Source organism: Electrophorus electricus, chromosome 14, assembly GCF_013358815.1.
Source record: "Electrophorus electricus isolate fEleEle1 chromosome 14, fEleEle1.pri, whole genome shotgun sequence".
Taxonomy (NCBI): domain Eukaryota; kingdom Metazoa; phylum Chordata; class Actinopteri; order Gymnotiformes; family Gymnotidae; genus Electrophorus; species Electrophorus electricus.
This window is the reverse complement of record NC_049548.1, coordinates 13,200,441-13,224,385: the sequence shown is the minus strand read 5'-3', so window position 1 is coordinate 13,224,385 and position 23,945 is coordinate 13,200,441. Positions and strand designations below refer to the sequence as shown.

At 44.4% G+C, this 23,945-nt stretch overlaps 1 protein-coding gene across 4 annotated transcripts in view; it reads right to left on the bottom strand.

Annotated features, from left to right (window-relative positions):
• The window catches only part of dock1 (dedicator of cytokinesis 1), a 184,064-nt gene that overhangs the window by 32,540 nt on the left and 127,579 nt on the right, over window positions 1-23,945 (bottom strand). For all 4 annotated transcript variants that reach the window (XM_035533660.1, XM_035533661.1, XM_035533662.1 and 1 more), the window contains 8 exons: window positions 12,418-12,496; window positions 11,111-11,211; window positions 6,258-6,316; window positions 4,949-5,097; window positions 2,890-2,975; window positions 2,433-2,589; window positions 1,512-1,552; window positions 1,139-1,229 (listed from right to left, as the gene is read on the bottom strand). In XM_035533660.1, coding sequence (XP_035389553.1) covers window positions 1,139-1,229; window positions 1,512-1,552; window positions 2,433-2,589; window positions 2,890-2,975; window positions 4,949-5,097; window positions 6,258-6,316; window positions 11,111-11,211; window positions 12,418-12,496 — 763 coding nt within the window. The remainder of the gene's footprint in view (window positions 1-1,138; window positions 1,230-1,511; window positions 1,553-2,432; window positions 2,590-2,889; window positions 2,976-4,948; window positions 5,098-6,257; window positions 6,317-11,110; window positions 11,212-12,417; window positions 12,497-23,945) is intronic.

Sequence of the window (23,945 nt, the reverse complement as noted above, 5' to 3'; positions counted from 1 at the left end):
AGTACTTTAGCTTTCATTGCCAATAAACTAATCAAGAGCGTCTAGCAAACAAAAGTAAAGTGCTAACCAAAGGGGTGAGAGAACAGGCCATTTGGTCGGAGGAGGCAATAATTCTCAGGCTGCTTAGCGAGTGTTATTAGTGCCAGCCTGTGTACACAGCTCCTATTACTGCTTACCACACACACACTCACACTCACCACACACACACTCACACACACACACACACACACACACACACACACACACACACACAACACTCACTCCAAAAATAAAAACATCCATCTAAATTTATAGCATAACAGCTTCACTATTTTCTACTGTGATTCTCGATGTCACAGCTGCAGGGAACATTTCAGTATTACAAATAAATAAATAATGAATAAACAAGCAAGCCCACACATCTCAGCAGTACTTCAGTGAACTGCAGCGAGCATGCAAGCAGAGTCTCAGGCTAATATTATTAAAATCTAGCCACAAAGGCACGTGTGAGCGTGACCTCGGACAGATGCCTCTTCATGAGGAGTGACTCGAGGGGCTGGAACTACTGACAGCAAGGATGCAGAGAGGTGGAGTGGTTCTCACCACTCACTCACCCACCAACCAGCACCACAAAGGCTTCCAGTCTGCCAGGAAAGCCCACAAGCCTGACCAAGCAGCCACCAAACTCGATGCAGACGAATGACCACATTACTAAAGCAACAGTCTACTATCTAAAGTGATCATTCACAGGCAAAAACAATAATAATTTCATTCAGGCACTGTAACAATTTGATGGAAGCATGAAAAAGAAAAAGTATGTTAAGAACCATGTGAGTTTGAAAACAGGGTGACCTAAAGCAAGGTTCTGGGAACACCAAAGTCATGGTTGGATTCCCAGAGAGCAAACTTACTGTGCCTGAACTGTGTCATACTGAGACACATGTAAGCCGTTCTAGACGAGAGCTTCTGCCAAAGAGAAGCAGGACACCACAGTCTTACGCATGTATGTAGGAGGCATTGATGTCTTTAATTGGTGGGTAAATGTTTTGTTGTTTGTGCAATGATAGACAGAAACATGCTCACAGACACACATGCAAACAAACAAACAAACACACACACACACACACACACACACACACACACACACACACACACACACCTTGAGAAGCTTTGCATGCAGCAGTAGAGTATAGGCTGCCTCTGTGTAGTTGTCACACTCCTTATGAAGGTCACACAGCTTATACAGGTACCTAAATACACACACACACACACACACACACACACACACACACACACATTTATACAACAATGCACTTCAAAAATAAATTTCAAAACAAACTGCGCTCATTGCCACTACTACATTTTTGCCATTTAGCAGATGCTCTTATCCAGAGCAACTTACAAAAGTGCTTTGTCATCTACTCATAAAATGCATCTTAGCCAGTACAATAGGTTAGAGTTTAAGATTTAGATTACATGAAGTACAAAACAGTAGAACCAAGAAACATCAAAGAAGAACCAAAAATGCATACCTGATGTACATCTCTTCTCTTTCAATCTCCTTATAGAAATTCTGTAAAAGACCCAAGGTGACTTATTTGAACAATATCCGGGCTGAATACTTCAATCAACACACACCAGCCAGACTGGACCATGAAGCTGCAGCCTTCTCATGCTTCTCCGCTTAAGGCAGAACCACTTGTACAGTGACAGAGATGCTCGAAATGCTGATTTCACACCTCACACTGATACCAGACGCTACACAGGACCAGATACAAGAATTCCCATATTTCTCATGGGAGCCTAGACAAGCTCAGCTGCATAGAATCATTAGCTAAACTATACCACGAAAGCACTTCTGCAAAGGTGCAGTTAGGCATGTCCAAGCATCTTTGAACACCATATGTTTGAAGAATTAAGGACGTATTTATTTCTTAAATGCGGCTATAAAAACAATATATATGTTTAATACAATATTTTGATTTAGACAACCCAAATCAGCCACCTGCTAGCTAGCAGAGTGGCGGTGAGGAGGAGCATTGCTGGAGGAGCAGCAGTAGCCTGGTCCTAGCTGGCTCTCCACACATCCACACACTCCTGGATGTACTGCTCTGTTCCAGGGGAAATGACCTTTACAGCCTCCCAGTAGAGAAGGTACTGCTGGCGGTTAGGCTTTGAGAAAATGAAGTGCTTTGTGATCTCGGAATTATACACCACACAGTGCATCTCTGTCTGTCTGTCTGTCTGTGTGTGTGTGTCCTCGAGTATGTGCATGTCTAAGCATATTTGCCCAGTGTTGTCATACACAGAGCTAATCAACAGCTATCTGGACTCAGTGCTGAGCTTGCCTAGAGGCCGTTGGTTAAGCAGCAAGATTGGGGTGATAGGGTCATAATGTGTATATATGCGCTCGCCTGTGTGTGTGTGTGTGTGTGTGTGTGTGTGTGTCTCACCAGCACATTGACTGTACAGCTCATGCGGTTCTCTTTATTCTCATCATGCATGATGGTCCTGTAGTCCAGGAGTCTCTCCAGCAAACGCACCACCAGACTCACAAAAGTCTCACCACTCTTCGCCAGGTACTTATGCTTTCGGCAGTGCTCTAACAGGCTGACGCACACATGCGTGCACACACACACACAAACACACAAGCACATTCAAGAATACCCTCACACAGCCATAGGAATGTGCAAGGAGCCATAGGCATTAATCTTTGCACAATCACACAAAAGTTTAAAAAAAAACAAAACCTTGATGCATCAATTGAAAAGAACTACGTCCAAAAATGTTGTACTGCACTAAGTTTAAGCCTTTTCTCCAGAGGTGCCACAGCTTGTGTGACTTGTCCCTGTATGTGTGATGGTGTAAGTAGCCTTGGAGTCCGAGAGTGGGCCTGTAATCGCGGCTTACATTTTCTGGAACAGAGTCTTGTACTGCTCGTCACCGCGGCCTCCTTCCACCTCATGATCGAGCTTTGTGATGATCTCGTTTTCAAACTGCAATTAAACACAGCAGCTGTAAATAATCACTGTGGCTAATTTTTCATTTCATTAGCACCGTCTCCTCCCTCACCATCTCCTCCACCTATTTGTTTGCTCTCTCTCTCTCCCTCTCTCCCTCCCTCCCTCTCTCTCCCTCTCCCTCCCTCTCTCTCTCAGCATAATCAACATTTATCGGCTCTGACTGCGAGCTCATCTTCACCTGCTCATCATCTCTAGCAATGAAATGCTCCATCAGGGAGAGATTGGACACAGAGACAGCGAGAGGCCGAGATGGGGAGAGAGTGAGACAGAAAGGAGGGTAGCGGGATGGTGAGAGGAAGAGAGTGCGATTGCTAGCAAAAGAACATGAGCAAAGGCCGGCACTAGAGAAAATCAGAAACTGGGAGAGGTCGAGAGCGTGTACGCATGCGAGCGAGAAAGACAGAAGGAGAAGGAGACGGAAGGAGAAAGAGACGGAAGGAGAAAGAGACAGGCAGGGACAGAGTGAGAGAGAGATGACAGGCAAAGGAGAGAACAATAAAGCACTGCTGTTAACCCGATCACCGTGGAGACGTTCGCTGTGCATCGCCAATCAGCTCTCACACTGCTTAATGGGGCATGTTTTCCCTAGATATACACACAGCCTGCTCCAGCAGAGCTACACACCACAGCTATGCAGCCTGCTCCGGCCGAGCTACAGGTCATGGCCATCAGTGCGAGAGTTCTCCAGGCGGGGCTACCGAAAGCTGGGGTTTCATCGTAACCTGCTGTACCAAGAGGCAGCACCCGGGTTCAAACGGCGTGCAGTGTGACTCAGGCCTGTCTCTGAAGCACGTAGCCGAGCGTACGCATGCTGGGAGAGCAGCCTTGGCAAAAGCTGCGTAGCTTCAGCAAGATCTGGGACCGATCCAGGCCCTGAGCATTTCACTGGTGACCTCTCCACCCTTTTAGCCTGGGCTGGGGAAACTGCAGGTGCCACTGGAGAATTCGATTGCTGGCTACAAGATGTGGATCTCACCACACTGCGGATCTGAAGTTCCCCAAACACATCATAATATTAAGTTCATTCTTATCCGACAAAAAAAAAAAAGCTCTGAAGCACTGCCATCGCATGCTTATCTGGGAGCCATATCCAAAAGCCCACCTATTAGCGACAGAAACCTGCCTTTGATAGTTGAGGGCCAACACGGGTCCACATGAGCTCCAGCTGCAATGGTGCATCACTGTGGGCTTTTATATCGCAAAAAACCACACTAGTTAGCATAAGCAAACCTTAATGGCCAGAGTCCCAGTGCCAACCCAGGTAACGGTAAACGAGCGAAGCCTCAAACAGGGATAAATAACAGATATAAGAGGTCATATAGGCCTCTGTGCAGGAGGTGATTGGGCATGTGCAGAAGCGCACTGGCCCTGTTGATTTCTCCAGCTCCTCTAGTTATTAAGTCCATTAGAGCACGTAATGGAACTGGATAATAGGCACGCAGAGCTCCACTCAAGCCTCCCTCTGCCCCACCTGCCATGAATGCAAATGGACCGAATCGCCGTTTGCAGCTCTTGGACACATCCACCCCAGTAATTGCTGTCCACAACAATACCACAAGCTAATCGCTAGAACTCATCTGCTTTGCGTCAGCGCATGCGCACACCGTCAGGCTGGCCCGCTCCTTACAGAGCCTGGGAGAAGTGCGAAGAAAGTTTTAACCGTGACTCATCCGCAACTGTAAAACTGAACGTAATGCACACCCGAGCATCTTCAGTTGAATAATAGGTGGTGTATTAAAAGGCCTGACAAACTGAGAGACTGCAGTTCTTTTTCTTATAGGTGCCATGGTAGAACATTACTATGCAGGAGCAGAACGTTGACTCTAGACTGATGCGTGCACTTCTTTCCTGCACTTCTGCGGTAGGTGTACAGCTGGGCCTGTGAGGACGGCGCACTGAGCAGAACTTTGCTCCTGATTAGCGGTGGGTGTCACAGTAAAACTGACCCTCTGGAAACTGCGGGTGAAGTGGAACTCGCACTGCATCATGTCGAAGAAGATGGGGATGGTAGCCTTACGCAGCTCGGTCTCTGGCACCAGCGTCATCTCCAGAATCGGCCCCACCATTTCAGGGATGAATTTAATCTTGTGTGGACCTGCAGTTCATTAACAAGAAACAAGCAAGACATTTTAAAACAACAGATTTGTTTTAAACAAAGAGAATGTGGCAGGAGAAGTTGTTCACTTTGTATTTTTAATAAGTGCATAACAGTAAAAGTGTTGAAATCAAGATGCACCAGACACCACATCTGACTGGGGCTACAGAGCTCACTTTAACTTGCATATGTTCTCAAGATCGTTGTCTGCCTTTTCTTGCATTGAAAGCAGCACAAAGCTGTCTGCTCTTTCAGAGGTTTCTGTCTGATATCACGAGTGAGTAGGTTATAACAGGGAAGCGGAATCCTGCATCTATATTGTCATGCATTTAATGAAAAACCTCTTATCCACATTTGTCATATGAATTCTGAGATTGTGAAAATGGTTTCAGCATATGAACTATAATTATTGTGCACAGTGAGTTATGTAAATAGTTTTGTTCATTAACAAAGCCTTAATTATAAGTCACCCTCCCCACCCCCCACAATAAAAAAAGAGAAGAACCTAGAGATTGAGAGGTGGTAGTAAGATGTGGGATTTCATTTATAGATCAGCTGAAAGCAGTGATCGTGACATGTTCTCAGCTTTGTACCTACTGATCTGTCCCTCTCCTGAACCCAATTAGCACCTACATTTATAAACTTTTCACAGACAGCGCTTTTGCAAAACATTTCTGTGGCAAAACAGCTGATTAAAAAGCCCAAAATAAGCAATGTAAGCATGTCTGTTCAAGCTCTAAAGCTGTGTTCACGAACACAAAAGCACATCCAACTTCTCCGAGGGACTGCTGAGTCTGGCTTTGGTCCAGAACGGTGCATGTACTGACCCACAAGAACCCCTGACTGAGACATTCACTACACATGGGGCTTTCAAAAACAGACACAAACACGCGTGCGCGCGCGCACACACACAGAGTGCTCGGCTAATAAATCAGTTTTGTTTGCAGCATTATCACTAGCGTGTCTTAAGTGCCTTAAACAAATTACTGAATCGCCAACATGTTAAGTGCAAGCAATCTAGCAGCAGATGATTCAGAACAGTCATAATGTCATAACAGATGCCCATGATCTGCAGTGTTCCCTTTTGCCTCGTGTCAAACCGCTCCTGTCTGCATCGCAGTCGGCGCCATTACAGCTATATTTGGCACTCGGACACTCACCCAAGTTGTACCACATGTCCCGGATCTCGAAGCCTATCTGTCGTCTCATGTCCTGATACCTGGAAGGCACAGAGAGACAGCATAAGTCACAGCAGCACACGCCGTTCCGGGGCCCAGAGCTTCCTTCTGTTGAGGGGATGGGTGTTAGGACTCAGAATATCACATGCTCTCCACACCCAGAGGGCCTCAGGTGCAGTGGCAGGAATGAAACAATAGCTCACCAAATGAATTCCCCAACAAAACACCAGATTATTACATAAAGATGAATTATTTCTTTGGTAGCTTTAGTTTTCCAGATAGCATGTGCGAATGTCTTCCGAGAGGTCAGATTTACAAAGCTGACTGGTGGTTAGGGCCATTGTCACACGGCTAATTCTGAACAACTGAACTGCCGTCGCCAGTGAAAGGTATTTTGGGCTCGTGATATTAACATCAGAACTGGCACTGGACTGGTTTCAAATGATAGACTTGCCAAGATTGTTTTTCTTCAATAGCTGGTTTCCAGTCAGTGTGTAAAAAAACAAAAAACAGCTGATGCCACTGCCAAGGACAAAATGAAAAACAAGGAGGACACTGCTGCCTGCAGTGCACTAATGAACAGCAGTGCACTAACTACGGTTTGTACAATATTTTACAGGATGCGTCACTGTAGACAAATAAAACAGAGTGTGCATGCTCACAGTCCCGCTGGTTCAGTGCTCTATGGGGAGTGTGGTAGTGTGCGTGCTCACAGTCCCGCTGGTTCATGCAAACTGTCCCGCTAGTTCAGTGCACTATGGACAGTGTGGTAGTGTGCGTGCTCACAGTCCCGCTGGTTCATGCAAACTGTCCCGCTGGTTCAGTGCACTATGGACAGTGTGGTGGCGTGCGTGCTTACAGCTCCTGTGCTGGGGGTATTTTTTCTGTACAGAAAAGTCCTCTTTTCTGAGCACACTGCATGGTTAACATTGGAATGAATAACCAACTGGAGGTTTCACTCTATTGCATTATTATGTTTATGTTTTAGTAATGCTTTAGTTAACATGAACAAACCATAATGTAAACAAAGTAGCTGGAATCACCAGTATTGTCTCATGGAACACCATGCAGTCTTTGATAATTCAATAACACATAATGCTTAATTTTTTCCCTCTTAGCTATCTCTAGTGTTACTTATTACTGTTAATCTACTTATACATTAGTGTTACTTATACAGCATTACCTATTGTTTATTAATGCTAATGTTTTTTCTAATGAATAATTAATAATGTGAATAATGCTAGTTAAGGGAATGTTAATGTAAAGTTTTGCCTATATTTATACAAGCTGACTGATGTCCCCCTATTTTTTTGTGAACAGTTTGTTAGAAACATATGTCACATTCATAACTTGAATGAATAAGTAAATCACGCGCTCAGTATAGCCAGGCTTTCACAGGTCTATTAAAAAGTGCCTGTACTGTTTAGATGGCGAACTGTGTCTACTCCAATTTATTAGTAAACCTTAGAACAAAAAGTATTGAGCACTGTGAAAAATGGCAAGTTTTACACTCATAAGCGCTCTGGTTCTGTTCGGATTGAACACAGCAGAAAACGCACTGGCATGTGTGTTGTAATTTGATAAATCTGACAGCTCCTGTGCAGGGAAAAGCAGCTAAAGAAACAACATGGTCTCAGAGCTGACAAACGCCTAACATGAATAACCAACTGGAAGTTAACACGAATAACCATTTGTGTGCATGCTTAAACTTTTTTCCTCCTCATTTGACGGGTTAGATTAGAAGGATCTGTTTCCAAAAGCCTAAGACACACCATTTCTCAGGGTCCAAAAATCAGAGGAGAGAGAGGATGGAGGCAGACTGTCCACGCACGGACACTCCGAAACAGAGCCAGATGAGGAGAGGAAGAAAAGGACGAGAGCCGAACAGAAGGAAAAGGACGCGGAGGGATGGAGGGAGGGATGGAGAGCCAGACAGAGGGGCAAGAGAAGGAGGGAGAGGGGAGAAGAGGAGGCTGAGAGCTGGACAAACAGACAGACATTTTGAAGATAAAATCAATTACTTAATGACATAAACAGATCAGGAGCATGGCGCAGTGCTCTCCCCGGCTCGCCCAGCACCGCTCCACCTCCCGCGTGCCGCTTCGGCAGAGGTGACGTGCTCCGAGCCTGAAGAACTCTCTCGTTAATATCCACTCATTGCCACGCTGTCACGTCCTGACATTTGAGAAGACCTGAAGCAATCCCCTGAATTTTCATCCACCACCGGATTGTTTTGCCAATAAGCTCTGGAAGTGGAGTAATTTACGATGACAAGGACAGGAGAAATGAAGGCCTTGGGAAGATGTGAACAAAGGAAGCATGTCCACATCCTGATGCAGATTCACACACTCAAACACGAGTGCAGCGCGGCGGCGCATATGACTGCTGGAGTCTTACCTGGAGCTGCTCAGCCCCACTTTTGTTATTGTGTCCACGCAAAGCACTGAATGGGTGGGAAAACGCACTAAAACATGGAATTACAAAACTAACACCCTAACACCCACGTTTTAGCAGTGGTTCTCAAAATATCTGTTTCAATGAAACCACCTATGAATTGGTGTAAACTATGTAACTCACTAGCTGTCAAAAACAAGGAGAGGTGTAATCCAATTTACAATCTAGACAAACTGCTACCTCATTACAGAGACCACATAAAGTGATTCAACCGAGCAGGCTATTTCCTGAGGCTTGGCCAAGAAGCTTGTCATTACACATCTCTGTGCTCTTAATGAAAATAGAAAAGAAAGTAGGAGACTCCTTTGCTCAGTGAGGAATCTGTGACGTAATAGAAAGGAAACACACAGTACACTTTTAAACAGCCCACAGCACACATAGGAAATGCACAGAAGCTTTCCTCAGCAGGACTGCTGCACGATCAAACCATGGCTTTACAAACCTGTGTTAAGCCATGTACAAGTCTGAGTCAGGGGCAGCCTGCACCAACATGCATCACGGGGATGCCGAGGTAAGGTGTGGTGCAAGGCTCTGTGGGAGTTTGCATGCGTGTTTGCCATGTTTGTGTGTGACCTAGTGTGTGTGTGACCTAGTGTGTGTGTGACCTAGTGTGTGTGTGTTTGTGTTTAATACTGGTCATGCATGTCAATAGCGCACCGCTTTAGAGCGGACAAAGACACATCCCGTCAGGCCAGAAATGCATCCAGACAGATGATCCCAACAGCTCAAATACAAACAACTTGGTTTTCAAAACACACATCCCAGGAGACAGAGCCACTCACTCATCCCATTAACAAATCATTAGAGAGAGACGTAAGGGGGTGGGACCGAGACAGAGAAAGGCGGATGTGGAATAGAGGCTGGGACAGAGAGGATGAGCGAGACAGAGAGAGCAAGAGAATTAGAAACAGTACATCAGCAAGCAGATGAAGGATGAAGTGAACCGATGAAGTGAACAACACTTTAGCAGGTCACCATGACAGAAGATGGACAGGCCAGAACAGAGCACAAAGCCAGAAGGTATTCCAGGCCCTCACTGGGGAAGCCAGAAAGCTCACGTTCTGCCGCACATCCATGATAGAGTCACTTTTCTGATGAAAGCTGAAACAAATCAACACCTCAGTATGTGTGAATCAGGGCTTCTTTGAGGGCTGTTCAGAGACTGAAATGCTCCCATCAAGTGAAAAAATTACACTTCATTAACTGCTGATGGCTGAAGACTGAAATATTCTATGGCTATGAGTGTGTGTATGTGTGTGTGTGTGTGGTGTGTGCGTGTGTGTGTGTGTGTGTCTAGCACTAAACTTAATTAAAGTTTAACAGCACCACACACATTGCCACCTGCCTGAAATATTTTCCTGGCAATCCAATTGGACTCGGCAAGAACTAAAGCCAATGTCATGAGAGAGAATGAGATTGAGAGAGTGTAAGAGGGTGTGCGGGGGGGGGGGAGAGAGAGAGAGAGAGAGAGAGTATGAGAGGGGGAGAGAGAGAGAGAGAGAGTGAGTATGAGAGGGGGAGAGAGAGAGAGAGAGAGTGAGTATGAGAGGGGGAGAGAGAGAGAGAGAGAGTGAGTATGAGAGGGGGAGAGAGAGAGTATGAGAGGGGGAGAGAGAGAGAGAGTGAGTATGAGAGGGGAGAGAGAGAGAGAGAGATTGAGTATGAGAGGGGGAGAGAGAGAGAGAGTATGAGAGGGGGAGAGAGAGAGAGTATGAGAGGGGGAGAGAGAGAGAGTATGAGGGGGGAGAGAGAGAGAGAGAGTGAGTATGAAAGGGGGAGAGAGAGAGAGAGAGTATGAGGGGGAGAGAGAGAGAGAGAGAGAGAGAGAGAGTGAGTATGAAAGGGGGGAGAGAGAGAGAGTGAGTGAGTATGAAAGGGGGAGAGAGAGAGAGTGATTATGAGAGGGGGAGAGAGAGAGAGAGAGAGAGAGAGAGAGAGTGAGTATGAGAGGGGGGGAGAGAGAGAGAGTGAGAGAGAGAGAGAGAAATAGAGACAGGAAAAATGCAATTTCCTTCCTATAGCTAGCTGTCACCGCTGTAGAGACCGGACAGGCTCACTCCTATAGGGAGACATTCCTAATGTACGTGAGGACAATGAAGGACAGCACCTCTGGAGCACAGAGGCAGTCGCACCAGGTCATGTGGTTCCGCCCTTTCAGCTATGGGACTACGGAGTCGACCAGGCAATTTAAGACATTTCACAGAAATAAATCTATTATTTACACACCATGTAGTGTTTTCCAGCTGTTGAAACTCTGATAAAGTATTGATAAAATGATGCATACTCACCTTCTCTCTCGCTCTCCGATGCACATTCATGCACGTACGCATATGTAATGCCTCATTGAGAAGGGCAGTAAGGACTGCTCACTCTACACTCACTTGTGAAAGATCTTTGCTCGTTTGTCACTTGAGAAGTTCTCCAGCTGCAAAGACTCCTGGGTAAGGAAGGCCACGGCCAGATGGAAGTAGTTGTTCCACAGCTGAAGCAGAGAGGAAAGGTAAAAGGTCACACGTTTCTCCAACAACAAAGCACACAGATCAAGGTTTTCAATCCTTTTGTCACTTTTTTTCTTTTCGGGATAACCTCAACACCAAGCAACCAGGTAAAAATGACAACAAAACCCATTCTGATGAACCATAAAGACAAAGTCCTGAAAAGATCTGAGCAAGCAGTGCATTTCAGATTGACCTCAAAGGTCAAACTAACGTCATCTAATAGAATGGTGTCCGAGAAACACCATTTGGCACACAAAGCAAGTTATGGCTGCGTTAAGTGAACGTGATGTGCCATTGTAACTTCAGTCATTAAATATGCAGGCGTTTTGTCAGTGTTGGACATACATTAGAGGAAATGAGGGGCTCTCAATTTCCTAAACAACAAAACACAAACCAACAAAGTTTGCTAAAACAGTTAATAAGAAAACAAACTAACAGGAAATGAATACCAGTGTTTATGCTGTAAAACTCTCCCCATACCTCCCTCCCTCCCTCCCTCCCTCCCCTTTCTCTCTCCATCTTTCTTGCCTCTCCCTCTCTCTCTTTCTCTTGTCCTCCCTCTTCTCTCGGTCTTCCACCCTCCTTTATGTGCTTTCTTTAAATCTTCAGGCTATAACATCCTCAGACTATAAGTTGGGTGTTAGAGTCTACATTATTCTGCATTATCCATTTGTTATATCAGCTCAGCACACTGAAGAAACGGAACTAGACAGCATTGACAGAAGTGCTTTTAAATATTCAAACAGAACTATTTAAAATTGCAAGCTATTAGACTGTCATTGAGGCTTTTTTAATGCACATTTTTCATGTTGGTATTTCGCCTTTCCTCACTCCCACATACAGCAGTTGCGACAAGCTTGCAGGCGGGAGGCATCGGAGGACTGTCGCGCTCGCAAACTTTCCTTTTATAAACATAGTCATTATTGTTGATTCTTTTTTTTCCGTTCTACAGAGCACAGTTAGAGAAAGGCAGCGCTGTGACGCTGAAAGATGCCAACAGCGAAGATCCTGGGAATGCCCCCGGCCTGAACAGCACTACAGCCTGGCATGTGGCCCAAACCCTGACCTGGGTCTTAAAAGCTAGAAACTATTGCTCTTTTAACACCCACAGGTCACCCAAGAGCCTGCGGATGTGAAAAATGAGAAAAGGCGACTTTGGTCCATGCCGTCTTTTGCAACCCGACACTTACCTGAAGCTCAAAGTTGGTCTGGTCCAGGAATTTCTTGTTCAGCACGGCTGCGTATTGATTGATTGCTCGCAGAAAGACTCTGGAATATAAGAGAGAAACCTCCTTTAGTATCTGCTGGCTGGTCTGACACCGTGCCTCAAGCTGCTGGTGAGGAGCATGAGCTCAAGCCATGCAGGAGTCATTTTTCTTCATTTCCTATAATTGCCAAGAAAGCATGTCACCTGGAGTGAGGCCATAAACACAGCTTGTTAAACACAGTAAAAAAGAAAAGATGATGTCTCTTAGCGCCACTCGGCGGGACTAGAGGCAAGAAGAGCCACACAAGGGTGTGCGCATGAAGAACACATAAGACACAGACGATAAATTCAATCACAGACTTAATTTCCTGCAAAAAGCATAATGTGATCACTGAGAGAACATTAAGACAATGATAAGAGGATTTTAAGTGGCGCCCTCCAATTAGTTTTAAGAAGGCCACAGGTAATGGCCAGTGACCAAATGCAACAATTTACGTTAACCAAGAGTTCACTGCACCACTACTACAGTTCCTAAATAATAATGGGATTTCCAATATGATTTTATGTAATGCTGGTGCACATAGGTTTGTTACGGACTTTTCCCAATAATAACTGACTAGTGGTTGACCGATACAGCTTTTTCAGTAGCTGATTCTGGTGTCAATATTTAGAAAGCAGGTAGGAAGATGGCTGATATATAATGCCAATATCATGTTTTTTTGTATCTTATAAAATACAACAATTTAATAACAACAAATGAGACAAAATTGGACTTAATTTTGTTGACCACTAAAACTGATTTTGCATCTTGAGTTATTTTATTTCAAGCCTTGTTGGGAGACTGGACAACCCTTGAGCACTTTAAAAAGGTGCTCTACATTGTTATCCATACTCAGCACTTGATGTAAAACGTTGATGTCAAGGAAAACGCAAACCAGTGCCAGACACATGCATGCCACAGATAGTGGCATGCATGTGTAAAATCCTAAAGATCACTTCGTAAAAAGATATTTCGCTAAAAGCAGCACTTTTTCATGTAACGGATTTTATATCTTTTGAAACAGTATTATTATTTTTTGAGAACTTTTTACCATAAACACTGATGAGATGGCTGCATTTTATACATTTCTGAAACCTTATATGATAATAAGCATTTGTTCATTAAATATTTAAAAATTACACTATGAATTCAGAAATAATTGCTTTAGAATGTTTCTAATATAACATTACCTTCAACTCATTAAAAACCTTTAATGGCTCTTTAAAGACTAAGACAAAGGGCGTCAAATCAGGGGGCTGTTGAGTGAGGTATTCTGCTTTAACATTATGAAAGAATGAGCTGTTGATCTCTAGTCATAATAAATCCAACTTAAATATGGTGCTTCGTTAGTACTGCTAGTCTTCAATCAAACTCACGCATTGAAAACGGAAGCTAGCTTTAAAAAAAATTTCAGATATAAACAAATCATAAAGGCTTTAAAATTATCCTCCAATCCTGTGAGGACTGGCCGGATGAGATGAGGACAAATATGAAATTTACTAAGACAAGCAGGAGCTTAGTGTATGCCGTGAAAAACGTCGCCTGTTTAGTGTCGAGCAAGCTCGACCTCTTCTGCCCTGTTCATAGTGGGTACCAAGTTTCCAGTTCTTGGATTATTCTGATTAAAACACACACACACACACACACACACAAATTGAGGGTTAAGGGCCTTGCTCAGGGGCCCAACAGTGGCAACTTGACAGTGGAACCAGCAACCTTCCGATGAATGATATATATATATATATATATAATACTACTAATAAAACTATAATAATATAGCCTGCCACTCTCACTGAGGCACAATTGCTGTTGACTGCTAGCAGGGAAGGGGGATGATGTTTGGATTAGTGTATTGGGTGCCAGGGCAAATTGATTCTGTCAGGGAAAGTTCAGGGAAACCTGCAGCTGATGAAAGATCACGCCGCAGCAGACCAGCAGCCATGGACCGCTGCACGTGTCAAACACCTGAAAAATAACTAAATACAACGTAACGGTTCGGTCCGCTGAATGGACAGCTATCCTGGAGAATGAATATGGGGAATGGTTCTCTTTCAGTGCCTGCTCATTTCTGTTGCAGATCTTTGTGCTGATCACATATATTTCAATTTCTACTTAGCATAATAATCCTTGATCGGAGGAATAAATCTCGAGACCGTGCAAGGCGTCACATTTCAATCAAGCCAGCATGATCGCCTGAGGCTGACACGTGCAGAGCTGTGCGGTGAACAAAGGTCTTTATTTCTGCACTGCAGCAGTAGCCTGCCCCCAGAAGAGCACACGAGACCGTGGCTGAGCTGGACAGGGCAGCCGTTGTCTAGTCTACTGATATCCAAGGGCCCGTTGTGGTCCTGTTCTTACTGTGTGCCACAAACTGGCATTTCCAGTCAGCTCCGCGTACGAGGTGAGTGAGTAGAGCACATCATCAGTGCAGATTTGCACATGTATGCAGACAGGCATGACAATAAAGTTGAAACTATCTATCTATCACACACACACACACACACACACACACACAAACTTACACAACAGGTATAAACACGTGCAAATACACACGTACCCACAAAGACACACATACTATAACCAAAATGTTTCCCTTCAAACAGAACACACTAAAAAGAGAATTCAAACTGAATAATCTATTTCTCTACCTTGCGATACACAGCTTCTCCCCATGGAAGACTACGCTTACTGCTCCACTGAACAAACTGGTTACTCTACACCACTAGACCAACTCGTCTAGATAAACTAGTCCAGTCTAGACAGATCTAGATACACTACTCTATTCCTCTAAAGGCATCTCCTGGTCAATGGAATTTCACCGTGTCAGATGATTGTCCATTTCCATTCCCATTCCGTTCCAGTCCTCTCCCGGATGCCACAGTCATGTTTAATCAATGGACAGATGCTTGTCCCCCTCTCTGACTCTTCAAGCCAAACGCATACAGTAGCAATACTCTGATCCTAGCTATCCATCTGTGTGTTGCAGTACAAGGGATGGACCTGAACAACTCTAAAAATACAGTCCTTATGGAAAACATTACCACTGCTTTGGCCCTCTTTTCCTCAGTAAAACTAATCTAGACTGAGTTATGGTGGGGCTATAAGATGTTACGAAAGAACACTGAACCGGGGCCAGCCACTTATCTTTCCGATGAGTCTGCCATTTCAGATCAAGCAATGTTTTTGTACGCGGGACGAGGTGTTTGTATGCGATTGCGGTGTTTGTATGCGGGTCGAGGCGTTTGTATGTGATTGCGGTGTTTGTATGCAGGTCGAGGCGTTTGTATGTGATTGCGGTGTTTGTATGCAGGTCGAGGTGTTTGCATGTGATTGCGGTGTTTGTATGCGGGTCGAGGTGTTTGTATGTGATTGCGGTGTTTGTACGCGGGGCGAGACATTTGTATGTGATTGCGGTGTTTGTATGCGGGTCAAGGCGTTTGTATGTGATTGCGGTGTTTGTATGCGGGTCGAGGTGTTTGTATGTGATTGCGGTGTTTGTATGCGGGTCGAGGTGTTTGTACGTGGGTCGAGGCATTTGTATGTGATTGCGGCGTTTCTATACGGGGTGGGGCGTTTGTATGTGATTGCAGTGTTTGTACGCGGGGCGAGGCGTTTGTATGTGATTGCGGTGTTTGTATGCGGGACGAGGTGTTTGTACGCAGGGCGATGTGTTTGTATGTGATTGCAGTGTTTGTATGCGGGGCGAGGCGTTTGTATGTGATTGCGGTGTTTGTATGCGGGACGAGGTGTTTGTACGCGGGGCGAGGCGTCCTTCTTTTGTTGCCATGACTTTGACCAGTTTGCTGATCCATCAAATTCCAAACAAACAATGTACGTGCAACATGGCTGCTTACATTCCCCACACAAGACCTCAGGACAACTGAACCGACATTCAACCTACATTAAAAACATAAATAATTTGATGTTCCAAGATAACCTTGATCTTTTAGACAGTCTAACTCTCTTTTTTTTTTTTCTTTTTTTTTTTTTTTTTTCGCTGTTAACTAAAAGATGTGCTACATGCTCACAATTACGGAGGTGTTCTTTGTTCTTAACAAGCACACAGCATTGATTTTCATTTTGCGGTATCACCTGTAGAGGGAATGTCTTGCATAGTCAGCATTTGAAATGGGGTGTTTAAATATGAATGGGCAGCCAAGCATGTGTGTTCCTCCCCCCCCCCCCTCCCCCTAACACACACTTTTTAAAACTAGCCATTAATAACTGGTCTTTTAAAAGTGTGCACACACAATTGAAAACACACAAACTAAAAACCTCTGTTAGTTTCACAAGTACATTAAAAAATCATTATATAAATTATGTAGTTTTAGGTGATATTAGCAATTTTTCTCCTGACACTTTCTAAACATCCTGAACAACTGAGCTCAAGGTGAATCTAACAGCCTCCACATTGAAGAGAGTGACTCAACTGAACCAAATAAAGAGCTTCAGATAGCCAGAACCACTTCAGACAATGGCTGACCTCAGATCAGCGGAGACCTCTTTCACAGGGCCATCGGTGGGCCCAGAGTACAGAGAAAATCATTAGAGATGGATCAGGACGTTTGACTGATCAGAGGATAGAGAGGGAGGATGGGGGACACAGGGTAGCGTTAGAGAGAGAGAGCTGGAGTCTGCAGAAGGATCTAATAAGCAGACAGACAGAAGCAATAATCTGCTGTGATGCTATGACATAAAATGTTAATGAATTAAGTGCTGGGTAGCTTTTAGAATGAAAAGAGGAAATGCGGCAAGTACATACAGACGCTGTGTCTATTTGCAGTCAGTAAAAAGAGAAGACAGGAGTTTGTCCACAACTTAGAGACGCTACTCTGGCCTGATTGCGAGACACATGGTGCAGGTCATAATATGATATAGATCAAAGACTAAACAGAGTTCTTTGCATAGCTCATGAAGGACCTCTTATAGCCCGATCATCTGTGCAGCACCATACACACGCATGCACGCACGCACACACGTATGTGTTGGTTAACAGTTTTCCTCAGTCATAGACCAAGACATCATAGCCACACCTGTTGATAAACTATTAATATTTCTGCACAGACACACACACCCACCCATACGCACAAACCACACACAAGTCTCAATTTAGCACTACATTTCTTAAACTCCTAGTACTGGGGCAACCACTTACCCACCCTCCCCAAAGCAGTCTGATAGCCCATTACTGCTGGGTGGATTCTCATCCTGGTCTCCTTTCTCTCTCCAGCTCACTCAATTTTCTGCTGGATTGAGCACGCCAGCATGGATAGTCTGGTGAACAGCTGCGTAATGCTACAGTGCCTTTACGTGGGCAGGGACAAAATATGAGTGCTCCCCACCAAAGGTCTCCCTGAAGGCCTGAAGGTTCACGGTGCCTTTCTGCTAAAACGAATGAATGGAGTCCGCATGGGGAACGGAGCAAAGCAGCACTTCGGACGGAACTTCACGACTCAGCACTGCACGTGGAAACACGGAACCACCCATGGGGGAACAGCGAATGAGTGTTTTTATTGATCGATTGATCGATCGATAGACTGTTCAGTAAGTCTGCAGGGCCTATCTCTTTAATCCAGCAGGTGTTCTGCCTGGCTACATTTGTGAGGGAAAGAAGAACCTATTCTTTCAGCCAAATCAGACCCCAATCAGGTGCATTCTGGTTGACCTCCTGGAAGGAGTGGCGCCTCAGCTGGTGGTCTGAGCAGTACTAAAATGAACTACTTGGCAGCTACAATGAGAGAAATTTTTATTTATTGGGAGTGTTCTACATCCTAAAGGTGCACTCTTTAAACTGAAGGACACCCACATGAAAAAAATCACTCAGTGTCTCTGGCAGCGCTCCACAATTTATGGCAGGAGAGTGAGTGCCTGCCAAAGAGCAGTCCCACCTGTTTTTACAGATAAACTCAGACTTATTTCTTTGATCAAATAAATTGGGGGATGTTTCTTAAGCATGAGCTTTTGCCTGCTCAAGATTCTGGACCCCGGTTACACAGAACTCATACAGTCCAACAACCACACGAACAACTGTTTGAAATTTAATATGCAGTGTTACCCTAAACGTTACCCTAAAAAGAGAGGTATATTCCCAGAACAAAGAAAAAGGTTTCAAAGTAGGTAACTGGTTAATCCAACTGTGATCTAAGGTTTGAGGGTTATAGCCACATGGAACCTACAGGCATTCAATGATTGTCAAGTTTGACATTGTGCATCTGCAAAAGATCAAAATGTCACTGTGTTTAGAGTAACTATGGCAGTTGTAAATGTAATCAAACAAACCAACAAGCCCATACAAGGGTGTCCCAGGCACTAAACCCTACCCAAAATGATCACTGTGAACCGGATTACAGAGATTACAGTCTCAGACGCGCAGGCTTCTGATTCCAATATCCAGATTTGACCTTTCAGAGGTTGTGGAACCACCCAGAAAGGCAGAGTGATGACATCCTAAACAAGGAGGTGGACATCTCCAAGTTCCATCTAAATCTGACACAAAAAAAATGTGCGTCATATGTTAACAAACTGCATCACAGCAACTAAGATGCATTTTGATAAATAAGGCCTATCAAACTGTCATCTCCAGACTAATCAGCCTATCACCGTTTACTGATGGAGAGATGGTGTCAGCGAGGAGAACGTGGCGTAAAACACCTAAAAATATTTATCCCATTTCATCTCCGCTTAGCCTTTAGGGTGTTACTAAATGGGAAACACACAAAACCCAAAAAGATCCAACCCTTCGCATTTAGCCTTGATGCTAATGAGTGTTTATCAGACCATCAGCCCTGCTAAATGAGTTCAGTGATAATGATCAGCAACCATTAGCATGCTACCACGAATAGCCTCCACCCTGCATGTGCACTTAGATAAGACAAGGTCAAAATGTGTTCGTTGCAACACCAATTTATCAAATTACAGGCGGTGTAGTTTGGAGTTCAAATACAAACTATAACTGATTAAAAAATAATTACTGTGCCGCTTCAATTTCGCCTACTGAAAGTCCGAGTTGAAATCTCAGAGACAAAGACATTAGGATTAAGTCACAGTATCCTTAGGGAAATGAGAAATGGACTCATGTTTAATTAAGTCTCACCTGACTGGGGGAAAAATAATTAAAAAAACACAAAAAACTGCCTATTAAAAAACAAACAAGAAATCAATAACCAGCATAACCTTTCAAAAAGCACTTAGGAATTTTGCCAAAATTCACTAAATTATAATCTAAGGATGCATGTCCTTCTCTACAGCACACAGCATTGGCTGGGACTGCAACAAAACAACTGGACAGATAAACGTTAAAACATCAGAAACAATATATTTATTAGTACAAAATTGATGATATATGAACTTTGTAACACTACAAAAGCTGTGCTTTGTATTACTTAAATTTACAATAAATGAGTTTTTGGCATCTCGGTCAGTTGGTGTAAGGTGGTCAGGTGTCTTTTCAAGTCTTCTGGTGTATGGCTAGCATTAGTGCTATAGATGGGGAAAACCAATACCTCAGTGGTGGCCCACTGATTTACCACTCAAGAGCAGAAACAGACACGGAACAGAACATCTCTAACCTGAAAAGCTTCTTTAGAGTGAAGAGAAATTAAATAATAATTATTGCTAAAAGTACAGTCTCTTTTATAGCTACCACAGATGCATCTGCACTTAACCAGTCACAGTCAATTTCCAGCTTTCCAGCTGAACATCTTCCAAGTTCCAGCCAAGTTTCTTTTAACTTTATTTTCAGCTGAATTTCTGTTTTGACCTTTATGCCTTCAGTTAGATGCGACTTTAAATCACTCTGGCATGCTCAAGGCTGTGTAGGCTTAGACACTCCTGTTCATTCATTCTCTCTCCCATCACAGCTAAAGCTGTACACGGGAGCAGGTGGACTGACAAGGAATGACAGTGATCTCTCTGATAGAAATAATAGCTGACCTTTACTGGAAAAACTGCTAAGAATATACACTTCTGAAGTGAATAACAGTAAGCTGAGGTCTCAAAGTTATGCAAAAAAGCAGGAAAAAACAACGAAGAAAAACACTCTATATTTACCGGACCACTACATTTACATTTATGGCATTTAGCTGATGCTTTTATCCAAAGCGACTTACAATTATGAGTGAGTACAACTTGAGCAATTGAGGCTTAGGGGTCTTGCTCAGGGGCCCAGCAGTGGCAACTTGGCAGTGTTGGGGCTTTAACCAACAACCTTCCGATTACAAGTCAAGTACCTTAACCACTGAGCTAGCACTGCCCTCAAGAAAAGAACTGCACTAAAGAAAGAATGGGTGAGCCATTTGTTATGACTTCTTGAGGAAGTGAGTAAGGGGAGAACTGAAGCAGTGGGTAAGGAAAAACCATGCCCTTTCTCATTTACCTTCCAAACAGGTCACACGGACAAATGAGTTTGCCCACGAGTTTGAGACACATAAGGTTGCTTCACCCTGACGCCCTGATGAAAGGGGGTGAGATATAATGTATAAAAGTATAAATGTATATGTACAAATGGGCTCAGCGTGATGCCACACTGAAGGCTTTTAAAGGCAGGAAAGCACTGCTGGTGTGGATGAAGCCTAAAGATGTGCTTGGAAAAGATGCTCAGCGCGTTGGGTGCCGGCCTCTGCAGATCGAATTCCTCTCTTCTACACATGGCACGAGAGTAGCTGTGAAATAACTCTCATCATTTGCTGTGAGCTTATAATTAATTCCTGCATCACTTCCAGTTTACTCTGGAGCAAGAGCTAATGCTGAACTGCACATCAAGTTCCCACTTTAAAGGGAAGACAAGCTGTGGAGATGAGCTATAGATGTGTGTGTGTGTGGGGGGGCTGTGTATTTGAAATCAAATAAATCCCTATTCTGTTCTTTCAAATATGGATTAAGAAATTGAAAAACTCCCCCCCCCCCACCCGAAATCTGTTTATTTGGCTTTGCATAATGAAAGAGAGAAATTACCCAATGGAATAACGACAATATGCAGAGAGAAAAAAAATATCACTGACAAAGAGAAAGAGGCTTGCAACAGAAGAGAGGAGAGAAGGGGAGAAACGAGGAAAGGACCGAAAGAGAGAAAACTGAGGACACGAGAGAGAAAGGGAGAGATGATGAGACGAGGGGAAAGAGTGCAGCGCGTGGAGGATGGCCTTGTTCTGACCCCACGGTGCGAGAGGAAGAAGAAAGGGACGGAGCGAGCTGCCCCATTATTCCTCGCAGCATGTGGAGCCCCTCTGTCTGCTACACGTATCTGTCAGTGGGCATCACAAAGGCTCCAGCCCTGATGAGCACGGTGCTGCTGTGTGCCTCTCTCTCTCTCTCTGGCGCTCTCTCTCTCTCTCTCTCTCTCTCTGGCGCTCTCTCTCTCTCTCTCTCTGGCGCTCTCTCTCTCTCTCTCTGGTGCTCTCTCTCTCTCTCTCTGTCTCTCTCTCTCTCTCTCTCTCTGGCGCTCTCGCTCTCTCTCTCTGGCGCTCTCTCTCTCTCTCTCTCTCTGGCTCTCTCTCTCTCACACAGGCCGGGCTCCGGTGAGACGTCTGAGCGAGCGGCCTGCCATAGCCCTGCGCGAACACGCATTGACCTGTCTGCTCGGGCGATGGGCACAGAGTCTCCAGCAATTCCACAGCAGATGTGCGTGGGACAACGAGACTCCCATTAGCGGTGTGCTGCAATATAAGGGGAAAAAAAATGGAGGGGGAGGCAGCTCAGAATATGAATGCAAAGATCTGGACAGGAGACTAGCGGTTAAGAGAATGCAATGACCCGCTGGCAGTCCAACAGACGGGTGAAGGGCTTTTAGAGAGGAGCGCTGAGTCACAGACCTGTGGCCGTCTTGGAGCTGACAAGTTCTTGGAGAGATGTCTTTTCTGAAATATTCATCATTGCAGAAAAAATGCAACGTTGTAAAATCGGGGGTGGGCAGGGGGAGGGGGGTCATCTTTCTAGGGCACCATAGGCACATCAATCTCTCACAAGCAAAGACATGTGAAAAAAAAAATCTGCATGGCCATTAAACCAATGAATTGTTTCAACGAATCAAAATTACACATAACCCACAAGGCTAGTTAACAGGGAACTGTTTCATGGTTGAAATAGCAGACGAAAGACATGAAAACCATCAAAAGCATGCATACAATACATTTCTACCGCCAGAAAATAAAACTAACAATACAAACAGTCTAAGATCAGCCTTTTTTCCTGTCAAGTTGTTCAAACACTAAATGGGGACACCGAACAGCAGCTAGGCTGCTGGGAGAGCAGAGAGCGGGTACCATGTATTAGCCACTCGGCTCTCCATGCATTAGAGCATTGGACGATCAGACAGCTGAACAAGTGGCCCTGTGCCACACCATCACAGAGTGCCAGGTCAAACCGTGAACAAAACAGACAAAACAGGAGAAGAGACAAATCTCTGTGCAAAGAAGCAGGAACAAACAGGAGCCGAAATAGCCTGTAACTATATTATTCCAACACTGGGTGAGGGGCATCTGTAGGGAGACTCCTCAACACATCAGGGTGTTGAAGAATTAAGTGTAAATAAAGTGTGTAAATGGACAAAAAGATGAAGGTTGTGCACATGCCCAGGCTTGTTTCCAGCTTAGCTGTAGGAGCAGCAGATATTTGCCTCTGTTTATTAGCGCTCACAGCTAGCCGTGTAGTGCGAGGCGGTGTATTTTTGGGCAATGGTGCAAGAGAAACTTTCATGCTATGAAAGTGTCACAACACTACAGCCACCGAAATGCATGATATGTAGGTTTCATGCTCCCCGTTTGAAAATCTGGAAGCAGCTCTGAGGATGCCAGACCACTGGTTCTGCACTTCCAGCTTGGCTTTAACTGCCAAGCAGTTTGATTCTGAGCAGTCCTGCAATATATGCGCCAGGAGCTCTGTCAGCTGATTGGAGCAGGGAGAAACCCAGCCTGTAGGATTTCAGTGAAATGATAAAAAAGCAATAACAAATGAGGTATATGCGGAGCTCTGAGGGCATACCATTTTGTTTAGATTTACTATGTTATTTACATATCTTGTTTGCATTAGAACTCCAGTCAATCTATGCAAAGCAGTTTTGCATTGAGAATACTGTGCTGAAATATTCAAATGGATTGAACTCCAAAATAGTTTTCAAAGAAGAAGAAGGAAAAACCTAGAAGTGTGCAATTACTGAGATAGGAAATGTAAGCCATGGAAAAGGGGTGGAGCATGTGCATCTATTTCCTACTTTCCCAAAGCAATTGCAAATATTCTTATTTTTGTACTCAAATGGTAAATAATCTGTTTTATGTCTATTCTACGTCTACCGCAGATGTGAACTTCCCAAACCAGATGAGCAGTAGCTGCATGCTACCGTAAGGTACAGTACGGGTTTAGTAGAAAGCAGGGTGACCCCAGACACCACAATGTGTGACCTTCAGCCTGAACACGAGAGGAAGTGAATGCCTGAACACGAGAGGAAGTGAATCCTTGCTTTGTTAGAGGCTGTGCAG